We start from the raw sequence: 21,392 nt of genomic DNA on the forward strand, positions 1-21,392 counted from the left end.
AAATTCAAGGGACCTGGAATAGCCAAAACAAACTTGAACTAAGAGAACTAAGTTCAAAGGTATTTGGAGTTTCTTTTTGGGGTGATAAAACTGTTCTAAAATTGACTGTGGTGGGAGCGCCTATGTGGTGCAGTTGGTTAAGCAGCTTCCTTCAGCTCAGGTCATGATCCTGGGGTCCTGGGATTGAGCCCCGCATCGGGCTCCCTGCTCAGCAGGAGTCTGTATCTCCCTCTGTCCTCCCTTGCCAACGCTCTCTTTCTGTCAAGCTCTCTCTCTAAAATAATAAGTAAAATCTTAAAAAAAAAACTGATTGTGGTGATGGTTGTACAACTCTGTGGGTATACTAAAAAGCACTAAATTGTACACTTTAAATCGGTATATAATATCTATCTCAATAGTGCTTAACAACAACAAAAAAAAGAAATGGAAAAAACGATTAGTAATTGTATGTACCTGTGAATAACTGTACAGAATTATAAATTTAAAATTGTATATGCTGTTCCCAAGTTTGACTTTCAATAATTAGAGCCTCACACCCTAAATTAGTATGCACTGTAATCTAGGTGACATGAGGAGACTGTCAGAGACAAGAGGACCTTTTATAATGTTCAGTTTAGATATTTTATCTAGATAAAACTCAACTACATTTTAAAGAAAAAAAATGAAAACTCAAAAAACTAGGAATAGAATTCCAAAGAGCCATATGCTTTAGTGATATTCTAGAGACCAATAATAAGAATAAATGACTATGCTATTTATAAATAAGGCCATGAAATCTGTCTTTATAAGAAAGAAATCCAACTTTTTTTTAAGATGGATAAGTAAGCCACTCAATGACCTAAACACCAAGTCTAGAAAGTCAATGCCTGTGAGTTCTCCACAGGACTGGAATATTAAAATTCAATATAAAACCAAAAGTATTGGGAGTAATTGGGTGAGCTGGATTATAAATACAAAAACCTCCCACATCAACGGTTTATACTTTATATTCTGTATATATTTGCAATATATACAAATGTATAATACGTATGTTATTTCTCCCACCCCCTCCACACACACATGAAAACACGCATTGGCCTCGCTCTCCCTTGAACCCACCTCAGAGCTTTTGTATTTATACTAACTCACTTCATTCAAATCCTTGCCTAATCATTCCTTTCTCAGATTCCTGCTCTAACCACCCTTCTAAAAGAGCATTCTCCATCACTCTCTAATCCTTATTCTGCTTTATTTTTGTTCATAATTTATAATATAAGACATACCATTTATTTCTTTACTCTTATCTCCCCACTAAAAGGTCTTTGTCTTTTGTTCAGCACTGTATGTATTTTGTTCATTACTGTATGTAATGACTACAGCAGTATGTGGCAATGAAACTAGTGTTTCTTAACTATTTGCTGGAAGACTGAAGAAAGCAAAGCATCCCAGAGCATTCTTAAGTGCTATGAAATTACTGTGCCGGACTACAGATACAGGAGCATAATTTAGATTCCACATATTTCCTATTGGCATTTAAAAGAGAAAATAAGAACACTTATAACAGGTTAGAATATAACAATGAGGGGAAAACCCAATACAGTTATTTACCTGTTCCCAACACTGTGGTAAAAGTTCAGCCTCTACGCGTGTTGGTCCAACATGACGTGCAAATGCCACACAACCCGTCAGTATCATCTGCCTGAAAAATAACATAAATAAACACTTGTAATCGCATGAGAAAGCACAACTTGCTAAGGGTTAAAAAGAGCCAGCTCTGTAATTCATATAACATACAACACTTTTGTACAATCAAATTGGACTTTTCCAACAATGGACTAGGCTGCCACCAAGAAAACGAGTTAGTTAAGATTCCTTCCTCCAGCAGTGACAGCACCATTTGTGAGACACTGAAAGTATTCTCTGTTGGTGTGACGCTTAATCTCATACCTCCTAAATTAACTTCCTATACATGCATTCTGAGATACTATGTCTAATGCTTTAGCTTCTACCGAATTTCAGTTTCTAGACACTAAAACAGCCATCATTATTTCCCCAATGTTTCTATAATTATAATCTAAAAACGATATTTCTTAAATCGGAATTTTATACACAAGATAAATGGGGTAGGCAGCTTCTGACGTGGCTCCCAATGTTGTCTATCTCTTGATATTCATGCTCTTAGGTCATTCCATATCCTTGAGTATAGACTGGACTTAATGATTTGCTTTCAATGAACAGAATAATGGCCAAAGTGATGGGATGTCACTTCTGAGATTAGGTTACAGAAGTCTGTGATGTCCATCTTTGGGACCCTCTCTACTGCCTTCTCAGCTGGCATGCTTTGATGAAGTATGTGAGGCCCCACAGCAAGGAACTTAAGGAAACTCTGGCTGAAAACCGCTAAGAAACTATTCAACTATTTGAGTAAGCTCAGAAGCAAATCCTTTCAGATTGAGCCTTGACAGGACGACAGCCTCAGCCAACACTTGATTATAGCCTTATTTAGAGACCCTGAAGCAGAGGACCCAGATTAACCACTTTTTTGGGGGGTAATTTGTTACAGAATCAGTATATAGATAATATAGTAACTTCACTTGAATTGACAAATTTGAAACTTAAGAAAGTATAAAGCTTTAAATATGACTTTTCACTCTTCCAAATGAAGTTCATTTTAAATGACTTTAAAATGCAAAATTATAAACTTTTCCTCTTTTATCTAGTTCAAAACAGTAAAACCTCATGGGGGAAAAAAGTATGTTTTCAATACATGTTTTAAAGTACGCAGCTTCTAAGAAAAACAAATTAGAATGTTTAATTCATATTAATTATAGAAACAGCACTTTAAGCCCAGGCATTGCCCATTGCTACTTCTCAAAATAAGTCAACTTAACTTAAACTGCAAAATGACCTTAAATTTTTTCTCAGATTAGAAGAGTAACGGCAGACAAAGAGTACCTGGACAACAATGAGGAAAGTATTGAGCCAGTATATCTTTGTTGCACACTGCCCCTTATTCTCATTTTTATCTGGTATTTTTATCTATCCGATTCCCCTTTATATGTATATTATTGTCTTCTATGCCTATTTCTCAACTTTCCCTTTGCTTTTCTATTTTTTTCTACCTTGGAGAGGCAAACAAAGCGAATAAAAGAAAACGGGGGGGTGTCTGGGTGGCTCAGGATTAAGCCTCTACCTTCAGCTTGGTCATAATCTCAGCCCTGCATCGGGCTCTCTGCTCAGCAGGGAGCCTGCTTCCCCCTATCTCTCTGCCTGCCTCTCTGTTTACTTATGATCTCTTTCTCTCTCTGTCAAATGAATAAATAAAATCTTCAAGAAAAAAAAAAAAAAAGAAAGAAAATGGGAAAGGAAATTCTAAGATATACAGACAGAATTTTAGCTGCCTGTCCCCCAGTGGAAATTGCATGAATTTAGGTAAAATGTAGGCATTTCAACATTTGCAAGAAGTATACACTTGTATGAAAACTTCATGTGAAATAACTTTAATCATGAGCCACTGTCTACATACTAAAGATGTATAAACTTGTTGAAAAAAATGTTAGGCCCCTCAAGGCAAACTTCTTAGCTAACAAGAATTAATTTTAAAAAGTATGACAATTTTGAAATACAGGTTGAAAACAGAAGAGGTCAGACGGCCTATTAACAGATTATTAACGGCACTGGAAACAGGCTTCTGTTATGGTAAAAATTAATGTTCACTTGGGGCACCTGGGTGGCTCAGTTGGTTAAGCATCCAACTGTTGACTTCTGCTCAGGTCATGATCTCAGGGTGCTAAGAGCACCTGTGTGGAGCTCCATGCTCAGCAGGGAGCCTGCTTGAGATTCTCTCTCCCTCTCCCTCCTCTGCCCCCAACTCACACACATTCTCTTTCTCTCTAAAATAAACAAATAAATCTTTAAAAAAAAATTAACATTCCCACTTGTAGAAAAATCACAGGACAGGGACCGTTTAACTAGTATTTGATGCAGGTAGAAATATGGTGTCAATTATAGTTGTTAGCAAAGAATAGGCAAAAAGCACCAATACTAAGCATAATATTAAGTTTTTCTTAGGATATAATCGAAGAAGCCTGAGGTTCATTAGGTAAGGAAAAGTAACAATTAATTATATGGTAAATATATTATACTTTGTTAATTATATACACAGTGAGTCAACTGATAGGCATATTTTAATAAGTACTTGTGTATCTGAAAGGTGAAAAATTTAAATGTGAACCTGAGTGCTGAATTCCTGTCATATCAGGTAAATTCATTATTTTGTAGGAAAGTAATAACAAAAGTTTATTTCTCTCTTTCAAAGAAACATGCAAACCAAAGCTGTTTCACATTTTAAATAAACAAAGACAAAATTCTAAAATATATTCAAAAGATATTAATGTTTTTCATGTTGGAATAGATCTTCAAATCTAAAGAGAATAAAAGGTCCAAACCTGAAGTAAGGCTACTTTTGGCCACCAGGTGGCAGCTATTAGCTTCACATGTGGAGTCTATGAAAACAGGCTAGAGATCTCGAGGCTTTTGCCTTGTAAATTTAAAAATAATGTAATCAATGGTATTTAGTTATTAATCAAGTCATGAAGATAGGGAATAGTATTTTTATCTGACTTTACTTAAATTCAATTAATTAACATATAGCATTATCATTAGTTTCAGATGTACTTTAGTTATTCATCAGTTGCGTATTAAACCCAGTGCTCATTAAATCACATGCCCTTAATGCCCATCACCCAGTTAAACACCATCCCTCCACTCTGGCCACCCAGCAACCCTCAGTTTGTTTCCTAGAGTTAATAGTCTGGGAATAGTATTTTTCAACGTGAAAATAGAATATTACTTTTCCTAAACAGCACCATCAAATTATTCTACAAAATTTTCAGTTTGCAATGAATAGTGATTTAATTTGCTTTCTTTCTATTTGACCAGCCTGTGAGGTGTTGGTGCAGATTCATCCTGAATGGATCCTGAAAGGACATGTTTCTCTGCTTGCCCAGGTATATTTTGGTAAGAAGGGGAAAGAGATATATACTCATAAGGTTTTAAAGTCTGTGTGACTGTTTTTATTCTCAGAGTTGAGAGATAATTTGTATTTAAAATTTTTGAGCTTTACTTGTTCTATGGTTCACTCTTAAGATTTTCCAACATTTTCAGATGAGGTAAAAATGTTGACAATCAGTGAAATGAGTACTGAATATATAAAGTTACCTAATCATAAGGTACTACTGTTTTGCAAAAGTATTCATTAAAATAGAAAATTGTAACACAGAAAAACATTTCAACTGCCCAATTTTACCCATCCATTGCTTCTTTAACCCATTGACCCACAAGGATGTTTTGTTCATGTTCACATTTGCATAGCTTTTCACTTTTATTTAAAGGTTTTATTCTCTGTGGTAAACATCATCGTTGCTTGACCAAAACCTTTTACCAACTCTTCTGGAAAGTCACCCTGATGTGTATGCCTTCACTACTCTCAGATATAACTCATTTCTTCACTCAGGTATCAATAGTTGAGATTTGAGTCACAACTAACAAAACAAAATACTGTATTCCTGTAGCCACACAGTTAACTGGTTTAAAAATAGCCCAGTGATGCAGAAATTCATATATTAAATATTTAACTTCTGTAGAGAAGTCATGATATATCTAGTTCATCTGTGGGAAAAGGGGGAATATTAAGCAATTCTTTGAAAGCAAAAGTGAAAGACAAAGGCGAAGAGATATCTGAATCAGAAGTCTAAAGGTAACTAAAATAAAAGTGTACAAATCCAACATGAGTAACTGGAATAATAAGAATGGAAACACTGAAAAAAAAAAAAAAAAAAAAAAGGAAACACTGCAGAACTCTGAATGGGGCCAATGTTTCCTCTGCGTATTAAAATAAATACTGGGACAGAAAGAAGGCACTTAGATTAAAATGCTAATCATGATGCCAAATGAGTAAAATTAATAAATCAACATTATGTGTTTCCCAAAGAAGTAGTCATACCTACCTTTGCTCATCATCTGGCCTCTTGATCAAATTGAAAAGTATGTGGAGAAGCTGGTCTCTTTCTTTAGGCTCAGGATGCAGGCACGCTGTACACAATATGAGGGGGATCAACTCCTGAAGAAATATGAAGGTGGAAAAATGCAAAGTAAAAATGCATTGCAAAATATTCATTCCCCCCCCCCCCAGAGTATTCTTAAATGGACATTTAAAATGAAATAAACCTCAACATACAAAAGAGCAAATTCTAATTTTGTAAAATAAGTAATTCAAGAAAAAACACTGAAACATATATTTATGTGTTGGTTGTAGAGAAAGTGTGAATCACACCGTAATCAAGTTACTAAAGATTCAACGAACCTTACTTCCTCATCCAGTCCTTTCTAATGGTCTACTAGCTTTTGCACTAAGTAACATTCTATCTTACTTTAAGCTGATACGGTAATTTTAATTTTGAAAGTGTTTTAAAAAAAACTTGCAGAAGTTAACTATATTTTAAAATTTAAAAAGCTAACAGAAAATGAAGACAACTCATCCCACTTCCATAAATACAATATTAGGTCTTAATTAAGACTACCTATAATTAAAAATTTTGTACCCTTCCCACATAACCCCATGGCTAATTAAAAAGAAAACCATTTCCACGGGTGCCAAACGCTCTCAGCATTGCCATAGAAGTATTAGTAGAAATATTTTATGTTCAAATGGAAATTTTAGTAATATTTTATTTGTTGCACATTCAACATGCAGAGGTAAATTCAGTATTTTGTATAAAAGTAATAACAAAAGTTTACTTCTCTCTCCCCAAGAAATATGTAAATCAAAGTTGTTCCACATTTTAAATAAAATAAGACAAAATTCTAAAATACATTCAAAAGATATTAATGTTTTTCATTTTGGAACAGATTTTCAAATCTAATGAGAATAAAGGTCCAAAAGTGTTAAATATTTTTCTAAGTTGTAAAAATAATATTCTATAGTTAATCTAAGGAAATCCGTGTGATGTAATAAGAACAGAATGATTACTCCCACCATTTCTTTTTCCCATCTATCTTCCTACCCACCAAAAAGTGCTAGTAGATTTAAAACAGAAACTGATGGGGGCGCCTAGGTAACCCAGTAGGTTAAGCGTCTGCCTTTGGCTCAGGTCATGATCCCAGGGTCCTGGAATGGAGCCCAGCATAAGGCTCCCTGCCTGGAGGGGAGTCGACTTCTTCCTCTCCCTCTACCCCTCCACTCTACTTGTGCTCTCTCTCAAATAAATAAATAGAATCTTAAAAAAATAAATATAAAAGGAACTGATCACTATGTAATAAGGTACAATATCCTGTAGAAAAGGCTACACTGTAGAAGTATCTTCCCATTCTGAAGATGCTCCCTTAGAAAAGGATAATAAAATTTTTAGCAGAGTTGAAACTACAGCTTAGAGGAATGACTACAAGTCCCTTCCCATTATTTCTAAAGTCTTTATGTACTATTTTAAAATTATAATTACCTGGTACAAATCTTTAATTGAAGGTACAAAGATATAGATAAGAGCTAAGAATAAATCTGATATGAGCTGATCTGATAGGAGCTGACTGAGAAGTAAGAACAAATTTAAAACATTTATTTTGTCATCTTTGTATTTGGGCCCTCTGTAGATTTTACATTAGTGAGCAAATGAAAAGCAAAACTAATAAAAAGTAATAAGGGAAAAAAATTTTGTACTGGGAATGGAAGAAAAGTATAGATCTTATGTTGTTAAGTAATGTTTTTGCCAGAGATTTGAGGTGATGCTTGAAGCATTAGTCTTGACTTTGTAGGAGAAAAATAAACAACCTTTGATGAAATACTAGAGTAGGAGATTATTAATAACAAGGACTATCCTAATCCTTAGAGGATTCCATTTGGACTACTAAGAGCCAACGATACTCATGAGAGGACTGAGACGTTGCATCAGCATATCCCAGTGAGAGAAGAACCTTAAAGATGAAAAAGCAGTTATTCTAGAAGGCACTAACAAAAGGAGAAAAAATATTAATGCATGAAAAGCAAGAAAGACTCTAAATATTTTATTCGTATTTTCCCCTCATGTGAGATCTTTCCTGAGTTTTCTTGCTTCTCCTCAACCTTCTTCCTGTTTCCATTGTCTCTACATACATACTCTTCCATTCTCCTCCTACTGTATTTCTCTTTAAAGTTTTGTAATGTAGATATTTGTTATAATTGCAAATGCATACTATATACACTGTTGAAAATATAAAGTACAATTATTTAGTTTTATCTGAAAACAAGCATAGCAAAATAATTGCTACTATTTATTCTTTGTGCCTTTCATTTTGAGATCCTTAATTAAAGAGGAAGGTTATATCCTACATTAATATAAAGAATCTTTTAACTGAAATATGGCTGTTAGATGTGCCAAACCTGAAAACCTAATGAAAAATCACAAACTTCTCTGATTTTTAGTTTCTTCAAGTAAAACATAAAAAGAATTAAGATCAGGGCAGAAATGGGAAATATTTCATATACAATCTGCAATTTCCTTCTTTATTGCTAATGCAGAATTATTAATTTTTCCTCGTGAGATCAAAGCTGGGCTCACTAAGCCTTAGCACTTACTGAAGCACTTCTCAACACAGCAGCTATTACCAACCAATCCGAACTGACACATGCGAGGAAAACCTGTCACTTCTTGTACCCTTATGAATTTACCTTCTTGTATGCTTATGAATTTAGGACTTTGAAGGAAAATACTTTTCACTTTTCTGAATCACAGTAATAAGTTATATTGCCGTTTGCTTTTATTTCTTGCTGGTAAAATTAACAACATATGGGAAGTCATTGCCAATCATTTTTGGATATTCCATGCCCAGGAGAGTTGAGTACATCTTGGCACATTAATGGCTCAAACAGTTATAACTCAGTGTATAAAGTAGGTCAGTCTCTTCCTCTTAAAGAAATATAGAGCTGAGAAGAGGCCCAGTAAGTGATGGCAGAAAAAAGTGGAAAGAGTAGTCTGTTTCTCACAGGATCATCAAGGATTTTAATTGCTAAGTTATGACTGGCTCCAAATATCTTAGTTATTCACAAGTTCTATTTGTACAAATTCATTCATTTATTCAAAAGTTCTATTTGTACCACCCTTGAAATAAAGAATTCTGGGGGCACCTGGGTGGCTCAGTGGGTTAAGCCGCTGCCTTCGGCTCAGGTCGTGATCTCGGGGTCCTGGGATTGAGCCCCGCATCGGGCTTTCTGCTCAGCAATGAGCCTGCTTCTCCCTCTCTCTCTCTCTCTGCCTGCTTCTCTGCCTACTTGTGATCTCTGTCAAATAAATAAATAAAATCTTTAAAAAAAAAATCCTTTAAAAAAAAATTCTGTACATATGTATGTATATTCACATTTATTTACTGTGAATTCATCTCTTTCAAGCTTATGAAGTATTAATATATCCACATCATAATCTATTAAGTCTGTATTCACCATTTTCACACTATTCATAAATATATAGATATGAACCAATATTCTCTCTTCGGTATCATGTCTCCAACGAAGAGGTCTAGTGTTTTAAAAACTTTCCTTATAATTCTTGAATGAAACATTTAAAAAGTGATAGCTAAATTTCCTTCAGGAGGCAAGGTGGTAGCTTTTTTTTTTTCCCCCAAGGTGATGGTGGTTTAAAAATGACTTTAAATGCTTACATACAAAAAATGTATTGAGAATAGGAGAGCAATGTCAGATATCTTATCTAAAGCTCAAGAATGTTTCACATGGGATGCATAGGTGGCTCTGTTGGTTAAGCATCAGGTCATGATGCTGGGGCCCCCAGTGCAGGGTTCCCTGCTCAGTGGGGAGCCTGCTTCTCCTTCTCCTCTACCCCTGCTTGTGCTCTCTTTCACTCTCTTGCTCTCAAATATATAAATAATCTTAAAAAAAAAAAAGGAATTTTTCACATGAAAAGATCCTTAAGCAAATCAGATTTAATACTGCACGTTGATAAAAAAAAAATAGTAATAACCATGCTAAGAAAATACTATCGCTTTGGTAACATTATATTCAAAAGGTAGTGGCCCTCCAACCACACACAAAAAGTTACTGAGTCCATACCTCAAGGCAACAGAAATCTTAAATATTTTATTTAAAACATGCTTTAGCAACTGGTAGTACTCAATAAGTGTGTACTGAAGTGAAATATAAAACAGATGTCCTACTAATTACTAGGGAGGAAATCAGTACAGTAATCCTACTGTAGTACATATTCCATTACTTTATTGTCATTTTGGAAAAGATATTTGTAAGGCCTTTAGAATTCATTAATCTAAAAGGCTTAGTTATTTACATTTTACTCAAGTAAATGACTTTTACAGTTTTAATAACAAAGCTAGTTCTCTCTACATGAAGGATTTCCCACCTCTCCAATCTTAGGTTGCCAAAAGGATTTGGTAGGGCATTAAATAGTTCAGTTTCACAACTAAAACAAAATAACTTCTAATGATAACAAAGAAATCACTTTAGAGGTAGGAAACATCTTTAGAGAATTTTACGTTTGATTTTTGTGAGTATTTTTACTTAACTTTCTTAGTCTTACGAAGATTGGTGTGTTCAGACAACAGAAAGGGGGAGGCGGGGAGAGGAAGTACCTAAAAAGGATCTAAAACAACCTGAGGGATTAGATGTTGGGCGGGGAAATGAAGGCAAATTTTAACTTTAAAAAAAGCCTGGAAATGTTGATTAGACAAGGGCTTCAAGATCTGTAAGGAACTCTAAAACAGAAATGGAAGCATTACATTTAGATCAGATGCCAAGGAGGAAATGTTTGAGTGCTTCAGGTCAACAAGAAAAATTTTACCGTTCTAGAAAGGTTAACATATTAGTCCAGTAAACTATAGTTCACTGCTTGCCCTCATTTTTCCATTAAATTATTTCCTATAAGTAAAGCTTCATTTAAAAATTTTAGGTAGCTGTTATCTTAAAATTTTCCATTTTGTCTTTTGCCTAGATGTTAAGCAATACCAAATTACAATTTAAATTCAAGTTATAATAAGGGTACACCCTCCGATTTAGATTTTCAGTTGAAACTTGTCAGGGTGTTGACAGTAATACGTTTAAAAAAGAAAGAGGGGCGCCTGGCTGGCTCAGTTGGTAGAACATGAGACTCCTGATCTCTGGGTTCTGATTTCAAGCCCCATAATGGGCATAGAGCTTACTTAAAAAAATTAAAAGAAATAAAGAAAGGAAGGAAGGAGGGAGAGAAGGAAGAGAAAGGAAGGACATTACAAAGACTCACATAAGAAATAAAAAGATTACTCACCTCTGGAAAAGCTCTATACTTCAAGGGTCCCTAAAGTATCTATTCTCAAAATTATTATCTAAGGCTTATTATTATCTACCTTAGAATTATTCCTAAGGTTCAACCTTCAGAAAGCCTAATTAAAAATACGTGAATGACTTTAAACCCCTGATACTGCTGGGGCACCTGGGCTCAGTTGGTTAAGCATCTGCCTTCAGCTCCGGTCATGAAATCAAGCTCTGCATTGGGCTCCCTGCACATTCAGCAGGGAGTCTACTCCTCCCCACACCTTTCCAAAATAAATCTTAAAAAAAAAAAAAAAAAAAAAAGTTATACTGCTAAAAAGCACGTGATTTACTTCCAAAATTAATATACACATAAAAACACACATTAAACAGGTAAAGGAAATGGACAAATCCTATCTACTTCACCATACTACCTATTTTACTTTACTTATCTACTATTCTTTTGTATAACTCTTGAAGGGGTTCAGAACAAGTCTTCCCAAAATATCCCATTTTGGCATGTAGACTATTTTGAGCTGAAGGAGATCAAGATCCAGCAGACCCAAGAAAAACTTTCACCTCTTCTTTAAACTACCAAAAAGAATTTAGATAGGGGACCTGGCCCCAAAAGAGAGCTACTTCCAAGAAACAGGTATTTTATCTGAATGATTTATCTATATGAAAAGACAAACACCTAACTACCAAACATCTGCTCTTCTTACTGTCCTGTGAATCACCCTCCTCCCCATTCTTACACCATCAGCTCAAGACTGCATGTAAGCCTAATTGCCCAGCTTGTCCTTGGGTCTTATATTGCTATGGGGCCCCTATATACATAGGTAATTGAATTTATTTTTCTCCTACAAATCTGTCCTATGTTAATTTCATTATTAGACTAGCTAAAGAACTTGGAAGGGTAAAAGTTAAACCTTTTCCTACCAGTCTCATACAGTTATAATTACCTGGGCTATTATCACTCCTAAGTTAAAAAATGCATCATGGAGCAAACATGAATGAGCGAAGTTTGGTTTCTCAGAAGACAGGCAGATCTTTAGAGACAATACTACATTTAAAACTTTTAGGAAGGGGCACCAGGGTGGCTGAGTCATGTAAGTGTCAGATTCTTGGTTTCAGCTGGGTCGTGGTCTTGAGGTCACGGGATGCCCCTCCACAAGCTCTGTGCTCAGGGTGCAGTCTGCTGAGATTATCTCCCTCTCTCTCCCTCTGTTCCTCCCCCTGCTCATGAGGCGCTCCCACTCTCTCAAAAATAAATAAATAAAATTTAAAAAAAATTTTTTTAGGGAATTGGTTCTCTCCTTTGCCCCTTTTTTTCTAGCTTAATGAGACATATTTTATATATCATAAAAATTCAAGTGTACATTCAGTGGTTTTTAGTATATGTAGAGTCGTGCAACTACCACCAATCTAATTTTGGAACAATTTCAACATCTCAAAAAGAAAGCTTGGACTCATTCCCCATTTCCACTTGCTCATCCCCATTCCAGGCCCAGACTTCTCCTTTGCTTTTCCGAGTCAGCTTTCCTTGGCATAGAATGAAAATAAAAATTAAATTTAGATGTATTATTTAAAAATGCTTTTTAGAAGTAATCTGTTATGAAATCTTATTTTTAAATTACAGAATTTTCCCTTCAAGTGCATTTAAAGCAGAGACTGAAAAATCAACTTCTTTAGCCTATATACATACATTTATTCTGTAATTTGGTTTGAAAGATTCAAGTTCTTCAATGAACCCATTAAGATGAACTACTACATAAGCCACAAATAGAAAATTTGTTCATGATTTTTTTTTCCTCCCCAAATCAACAGGTAAGTAGGTCTTTTGAAACACTTTTTAAAAAAGATTACCATTACTTAACAATAGATAGGAGGACATTTTTTTCACTTTTAATTATCTCTGAAATTGGGGTATACTTTATAATGGAAAATGTTATAATTTCATGGGACTTCTTCTTTCTTAAAGGGGCATAATTGTTATAATTAATGGCGTCTTAGATCTGAAACATTATGGTACATTAAATTTAAAAAATGTAATAATTGTGACCTAAAGATTTAATGAGTTTGTTACTTTTCTTTTAAAAAACAAAACAAATAACACTAATATCTATATTCACTATGCTTTCCACTTTTATAAAAAATAAAAAGTTTAATTTATTAGATAGCTTTAATTAAATTTTATGTCACTCCCTTTAAAACAATGGGTCAAAAACCACTTAAGTGGATCATGAAGAGCATTCTTTTTTTTTATTAAATTTTTAAAATTTTAAATTAACATATAATGTATTATTAGCCCCAGAGGTACAGGTCTGTGAATCACCAGGTTTACACACTTCACAGCACTCACCATAGCATATACCTTCCCCAATGGCCATAACCCCACCACCCTCTCTCTACCACCCCCACCCCCCCACCCCTCAGTTTGTTTTGTGAGATTAAGAGTCTCTTATGGTTTGTCTCCCTCTTGATCCCATCTTGTTTCATTTATTGTGAAGAGCATTCTTTTCTTTTTTATTGTTTATTTAGGCATTATTGTTTAAAAATATTTATAAAATTATGTTTGATATTGATTGTCTTCTATTTTAACTTTTCATAATTAGTAAAGGCAATACTGGTTTGTCAAACTTTCATTTTAATTATATATATGTATTATATACTGGCACATGACATAAAATGTCTTATTAAGTGTGGCCAATAAAGTCTGAAAAACACTAATTTAAAACATGTTTAGAAGACTATAAAAAGACTAGGTATTATGCAGCCTTAAGAACAAGGAAGTTCTTTATATACTGACATAGAGTGATACAAAAATATAATGTTAAATGGAAAAAAAGCAAAGTAAAGAATAGTACATAGAAGTGTAGTACCATTTGTATAAATCATGGAAGAAAGATCATGTATTTGAGTTTGCTTACATGCACAAAATATTTCTGAAAAAATACAATGCAGCGCTACAGTATTTGGAGACTTCAATTCCCTAGTTTCAATAATGGATGAGCAACTAAACAGATCAGTAAGGAAGCAGAGGACCTGAACACTATAAAATAATTAAATCTAATAGACATATATAAAACACCCTGACAACAGCAAAAGATTTATTTTTCAAGTGCATATTAAACATTCTCAAGAATAGACCAGATGTTAGGCCAGGCAATTCTCAGTTAGTGTTAAAACTATAGACCAATATAGATCAGAAATTTTTAGATGCAAAAATGTGGAAAAAAATACTAACACCCAATCCTAACAATCCAGAGAAGGATTATACACTGAGACCTAGTGGGATTTATCCCAGGAATGCAAGGCTGGTTCAATATATGAAAAATCAATAACATATTATACTACATCAATAGAACAAAGGGAAAATAACTATCATCTGAATTGATGGAGAAAAAGCATCTGACAGAATTCAACATCCTTTCATGATAAAAACACTGCAAACTATGAATAGAAGAAAACGTCCTTAATATGATAAAAGGCATTTATGAAAAGCCCATACCCAGTATCATACTCAATGGTGAAAAACTGAAAGGTTTCCCCACAAAATCAGGAACAAAACAAAAAATATCTGTTTTCTCAAAACACTGCTATTCAACATTGTACTTTAAGTCCTAGCCAGAGAAATTAAGCAAGAGAAATAAAAGCTATCCAAAATTGGAAAGGAAGATTTATAGATAATGTCACTCCAGATAAAGAAAATCACATTAGAATCCACAAAAGAACTACTAGAACTAATAAACTAATTCAACAAAGTTGCAAGGTAAGAGATTACCACACAAATATCAGTTCTGTTTCTATAAACCAGCAATGAACAATCTGAATGGAAATTAAGGGGAAATTCCATTTACAATACCATCCAAAACAATAAAAATACTTAAGAATAAATTAAAACAAGGAAGTGAAGAAAAAAAAAGTAACAAAAGGAACACCTGGGTGACTCAGTAGGTTAAACATCAGACTCTTTGGGCTCAGGGTGTGATTTCATGGGTCAAGGGAAGGAGCCCAGTATTAGGCTTTGTGCTTAGCAAGGAGACTACCTGAAAGATTCTCTCCCTTTGCCCCTCTCACACCCACACATGCACCCTTTTTCTCTCTAAAATAAATAAATAAACCTTTAAAAAACCTAAAATAAGGGAAGTGAAGGATTTACACATAGAAAACTACAAAACACTGCTGGAAAAATTTAAAAACATAAATAAATGAAAAGAATCCCATGTTCATGAATTAGAAGAATTACTGCCATTTGAATGGCAGTACTCCTTGGTGCCTGGGTGGCTCAGTTGGTTAAGTGTCTGCCTTCATCCCCAGTCAGGTCATGATCCCAGAGTCCGGGGAGTGAGCCTCGCATCAGGCTCCCTGCTCAGCGAGCAGTCTGCTTCTTCCTCTGTCCCTCCTCTCCTCTCTCACTCTCTCTCTCAAATAAATTGATAAAATCTTAAAAAAAAAAAAAAAAGAATGGCAGTACTCCCTAAAGTGATCTATAAAATTCAAGGCAATTCCTTTCAAAATTCCAATGATGTTTACTGCAGAATGAAAGTGGAGTATTAAATTCCTAAGGAACTGCAAGGGGCCTTGAAAAGGTAAATATTGAAAAAGGAAAAAAAACTTAGTGAATTCATACTTTCCAATTTCAAAACTTAGTACAAAGCTACAGTAATCAAAATAGTGTGGTTGGTACAGGCGTAGGGATAAACATAAAGACCAACAGAACAGGACTAACAGTCTAGAAAGAAATCCAAACATCTGCTGACAACTAATTTTTGACAAAGGTGCCACGACTATTCAATGGGAAAACATTTCAACAACTAGTGCTGGGACAACTGGACAATCACATGAAAGGAATAAAAATAGACCCATGCCTTATTCCATATACAAATACAAAATGGATCAATGACCTAAATATAAGAGCTAAAGCTATAAAACTATTAGAAAGAAGCATAGGGGATAAATCTTCTTGGCCTCAGACTTGGCAAGAGATTCTTAGATTTGACACCAAAAACACAAGCAACAAAAGAAAAACATTTAAATGTCCATCAAAGGACATTATAAAAATGTGAAAAGACAACTTACCAAATGGAAGGAAATATGTGCAAATCATATATAAAATAAGGGCTTAATATTCAGAATTGTAAGAACTCTTACAACTCAAAAACAAAGACAAACAACCTAGTTAAAAAATGGGCAAAGGACTTAACAGAATATACTAGAAACTAGTAACATTTATTGCATGTGGAATGGTGGCTCAGTGACAAGGGAAGAGTTTTTGTTGTTTATCTTTTTATATTTAAAAGAAGTTAACCATGTAAATGTGTTACATAACCAAAACCTTAAATCAAGTTTCTAATGATTTATTTATATAACCAGCTAGGATATTATTATGACCAGTTTACTGAAGGGCATTTTAATTGTATTTACATATTAATAAAAAGGCTTATCCTGATAAAAGATTATATAAAACTTGAGAAATAAGAAAAAATCAAAATTTTAATCCTTTAATCACAAGACCTTTTTAAAAATATGTATTTAAGGAATTAAGGTGAAATATTAAATAAAGGTAATCTAATATCAAAGCATAAAATGAAATAGAAGTTTTGTCCTTTCATGCCCTGGGATTGGTTTCAAACCAAACCAAGATAAACTTCATTATTTATCAATTTAATTTCAAGAGAATACAACTTTGATATATTATAAATGGTAAATTTTCTGATAAAATAATGTACAAATAATTAAATCAACAAAGATAAACGATCACTTCCTTCATGAAATTATAAGTATATATTTTTTAAATACAAAAAACTTAAACCAGCCATAAAAGTAAACAACATACCACAAACGAAATGTGTATATGTATAAATATATATGGTTACATATATATTTATATATATAGTGTATCTGATTACTGATGATGCAAATTTATAAATATTTCATGCAGTACAATCAGATTTTAGTGGTAGAATCTTTTATGATAAAAAAAGGGAAAATTAAAATAAGGCTTAAACTGCATCTCATAACAATTAGGTTTCTGTACTATTTTAAATATTATCTTAAGGAAACATAGTAAAAGGGATGCAAACATTAATGCATTGCATGGATTATGTTACAAGCTAAAAAAGGAAAAGAAGCTCAAACACCATTCTGCCAGGCAGAACTGCAAAACAATCTGAAATTGGACACTGATCCTTCAAGATACAGGAATCTTCCACACTTAACGAATATCTCACAACTATTTTTATATATTAGGTAAAATAAAACCACCAGTAAGAAAGCAGTCTTTTAAAATTTTCAATTCAAAACACCTAGAGGAATAAGCATTTTTAATATAAGTTTTACATGTAAGTTTCTACATACAAGTTTTCTTGAGGATCAGTACAAATTTCTTATGCTAAACGGATAATTAAGGATAAGCTTTATATGGGTTTTGCCAATGCACTGTGTACCTATCATACTGTAGGTCCCAAGAATTATGATTGAAATCAGGTAAATATTAAGAGGATAACAGAAGACTTAAAGGATATATTCTAAAATATTCTTAACCCATTTTTTATAAAAAATATTTTGTTAACTGGAAGTCATGTTTATAAACTGAATAGTTCAAATAAATTATTAAACTTGGTTACAAATAAATCATCCACTATCATTTAAATTAGATTATGGATAACTTTTTATTGCTCTTTTCTTGGCTAAATATAACTCTAAAGATAACTCCTTACATTATGGCTCATAACAGAGGCTATCTGTACTAAAAGATATTGGCTACTGTATTTTGGATATTTTAAGCATCTGTCAGTAACAGAGTTAACTATAAGAAAAGAAAAAGAAGGTACTTTCAAAAGTTATTGTCAATACTATAACTATCCTATCATTGTAAGACAAGTGTGATTATTGACAAACAAATATAATAAAACTAACATTTATAAGGTCATTACAAGTACATTTAGGAAAAAAGTTACATTATTAGTCCCAGTTATTTTCAATATGAAGAGGGTCTATTTTTGTATACATATCAAGCATATCATATCAAAAGCAGAGATAAAATAAATTAGTTAACTGGTAATGTAAAAAACATACAGTATTCATGGCACATAAATGGACCTACAGTAATAGTTAGTGTTGCAGAAGCTAATGATGCTTTAAGCACAATTGGAAAAACATGAATACCATGCAGTTTTACTGAACTCACCTGACAGAGGTGTAAAACCATTTTCTAGGAGCAGAGATGCATGCACAAAAGTAAGAATATGATTGCAAGTAATAGACTTTAACAAAATAAAAATATAACACTAAACTTCAAAATGACAGAAAATGGACAACATGATGGAATTACTGGGATGAAAATACTTTTATGTGTCTCACCTCTCTCTTTGCCAGCAGCACATTAGGAACAATGTGTGGCAGGCAGCGCCCCAGCATTAACATAACGCTCTTCTCACTGTCTGCAATCCGAGACACCTAGAGAACCAAAGAATTAATAAATGATGACAGTGTAGAACTTCCATGAATGATGGTTCTTAAAGTTTAGAACCTGCTTTAGACCCTGCCACCTCTGCTCCAAGCACGCATCCAAAATTCCATCTGCTGATGGCAATGGTAATAACAAGGACACCCCATCAACAAGAACAAGAACTGTGTTCCACATAGGATAAACACTTCTGTAAGCATGAAATGGGTTAAAAACACCAGGAAGAAGCAAGGGGGAATCCAAGGAGCCCTACTAGGCTACAGTTCTGGGAATAACTACAGATAACATAGGACAGACGTAGCTTCAGTGGCTTTTCTTTTATTCTTGAAAAGATGCCCTACAAAGCTAGGATCTATGCCTACGGCAAGAGTTGGTAGAGTGAAGCTGCATACAAGAGGTGGCCCCAGAGGCCAACCTACTCTTGCTGTGAGGATTGCCAGAAATATAACCAAACCATCCTCTAGCTCTTTTCTATTAGCAATGACATTGTGAAACTGAAGCCCAAAAGAGGTCGAGTGGAATCAACCACAACACAACAACTAAAAAGGGGAAAAGTATAAAGATAGAAAAAAAATAATAAAATATCCTGTCAAGATGAACCTCCAACAATTACAAAGCACTCGGGGAAAACTAATCTGAGAGCTAACAAACTCAGCCATCAAAGATAACCACTGCTGGGGCACCTAGGTGGCTCAGTCAATTAAGCAACTGTCTTCAACCCAGTTCATGATCTCAGGCCCTGGGGTTCAGTCCAGCGTCGTCTAGCAATGTGTGGCTCCCTGCTCAGTGGGGAGTCTGCTTCTTGGTCTCCCTCTGCCCCTCCACCGCACTTGTGCTCTCTCTCTCTCAAATAAATAAAATCTTACGAAAAAAAAGAGATAACCACGCCTAATGAAATAATGGAGTGATCTAAAAATAACTGAAATATAAACACTATGTACACTTATACTGGTTTCCAAACTATAACCAAAAGAGGCATATTACCATGTCAGACATAACAAATTAAAAATAGACTACAAGGGACGCCTGGGTGGCTCAGTTGGTTAAGCTGCTGCCTTCAGCTCAGGTCATGATTCCAGCGTCCTGGGATCGAGTCCCACATCAGGCTCCTTGCTCGGCAGGGAGCCTGCTTCTCCCTCTGCCTCTGCTGCCACTCTGTCTGCCTGTGCGCTCGCTCTCTCTCTCTCTCTCTCTCTGACAAATAAATAAATAAAATCTTAAAAAAAAAAAAAAAAAGACTACAAAAGGTCACTTTAATACTAAACCAAACTTTAATTGAAAGGCCAGAAGTGATCAACTACCTTTCTTAAAAGAAAGGAATTATTTCTTAGAGCATTCTTTAAAAAAATAGATGTTTATTTGAAATGGAGTCTTACCACAGCTGCTTTTGGATGAGATACTGAGAAGAAAAACCAACTATTTTAAGACAGTTCCAAGAATATATGATATAATTTACCTCTGATCCTAAGCGACTATCTGCTGACATTCGACAAAAAGAGAGTAGAGCTTGGTGGAAAGCAGGAGACAATTTCCTAGAAGAAAAATTGGATGAAAAGGGGACAATACCAAACAGTTACCATTGGCATGTAGGAGAAGGTAAGTCGCGTGTTTTAACTCCAAAACCTGCATTAATACTGCCCCACAAATGCTAACTGAATTTTTCAACCAACAATGACTTGAAGCATACTTCCCTAGAGAATTACAGAGGGGAAAAAAATTAGCAATAACTGATTTTTAAAATGTTTGATGTTATATGAACGAACAACCATAAACGTCAACAGATCAAACCTGAAATGTAGAACAGGTCAATGATTACAGAAAGTATTTGCAAAATCTGAAACGAGGACTTTTTTCTCCCTGATTCTCTCTGGTTCCAGAAAAGTAAACAGTGGATACAAAGGTGCTGGCAGGAATTAGTTTTGCAGACCTCTCTAATGATAATGATAAACCTTAATATTAGAAGCCCACATAAAGAGGTAAAAATCAGAGATAAATGAAGCAGAGACTCAGTCAACCTTCACAGTATATTGTATTTTTTGTAATTGAAAATATTAACTTTTTAATGTTTAAAAAATGAGTTTAAAACATTCGTATCTCCAAAACAACACTAGTTTCTATGTAGTAGTATTCATAAAAATATGACTAAGTTGTGCTGTATGTGTTCAATCCACAAAGAAAAGGTCTAACCCTAAAAGTTACAAAACAGAGGCCATTTAGTATACACACTACAAAGTGATCAGTAATTTCTATGATCATAGAGAGTAATGTACCAAAGCTTAAGTCTATCTGCTCATCCATGTTCCTTCTCCCATATTCTTTCAGTGGAACAGCCATGATCCATCTAATCAACCAACCCAGAAACCACAAATCAGCCTTTATCTTTCCCTTTCATTTAACCCCAAATTCAATCAAGCTTTTACCTTCTAACTATCTTACATTCTATTTACTTCTTTCTAACACAAGTCAGGCCTCAATCATTGCTTACCCGGATTCTTCTAAGAGATGCCCTATTAGTCTTCTTTCCTCCCATCTTGCTACCCTCCAACACCTCTACATTAGAGGACTCTTTCTAAAACTTAGATACATACCATCATGTCCCAGCTCTCTAAAATGAGTTAACATGGCTTATATGACTTAGTCTTTGCTTAAACCTTACTAAAT

At 34.3% G+C, this 21,392-nt stretch overlaps 1 protein-coding gene across 7 annotated transcripts in view; it reads right to left on the minus strand.

Moving 5' to 3' along the window:
• RELCH (RAB11 binding and LisH domain, coiled-coil and HEAT repeat containing) overlaps nt 1-21,392 on the minus strand; it is a 111,130-nt gene that overhangs the window by 52,386 nt on the left and 37,352 nt on the right. For 5 of the 7 annotated variants that reach the window (XR_007121861.1, XM_047697108.1, XM_047697104.1 and 2 more), the window contains exons 9-13: nt 20,188-20,263; nt 18,626-18,721; nt 18,453-18,476; nt 5,988-6,100; nt 1,588-1,678 (exon numbers count right to left, since the gene is read on the minus strand). Coding sequence is in view for 6 of the 7 variants with exons in the window: in XM_047697108.1 (XP_047553064.1) it covers nt 1,588-1,678; nt 5,988-6,100; nt 18,453-18,476; nt 18,626-18,721; nt 20,188-20,263 (400 nt within the window). In the remaining variant the exon portion in view is untranslated. The remainder of the gene's footprint in view (nt 1-1,587; nt 1,679-5,987; nt 6,101-18,452; nt 18,477-18,625; nt 18,722-20,187; nt 20,264-21,392) is intronic. The other 2 variants (XM_047697106.1, XM_047697105.1) reach the window with 1 other exon arrangement.

Source organism: Lutra lutra, chromosome 12, assembly GCF_902655055.1.
Source record: "Lutra lutra chromosome 12, mLutLut1.2, whole genome shotgun sequence".
Classification (NCBI taxonomy): Eukaryota; Metazoa; Chordata; class Mammalia; order Carnivora; family Mustelidae; genus Lutra; species Lutra lutra.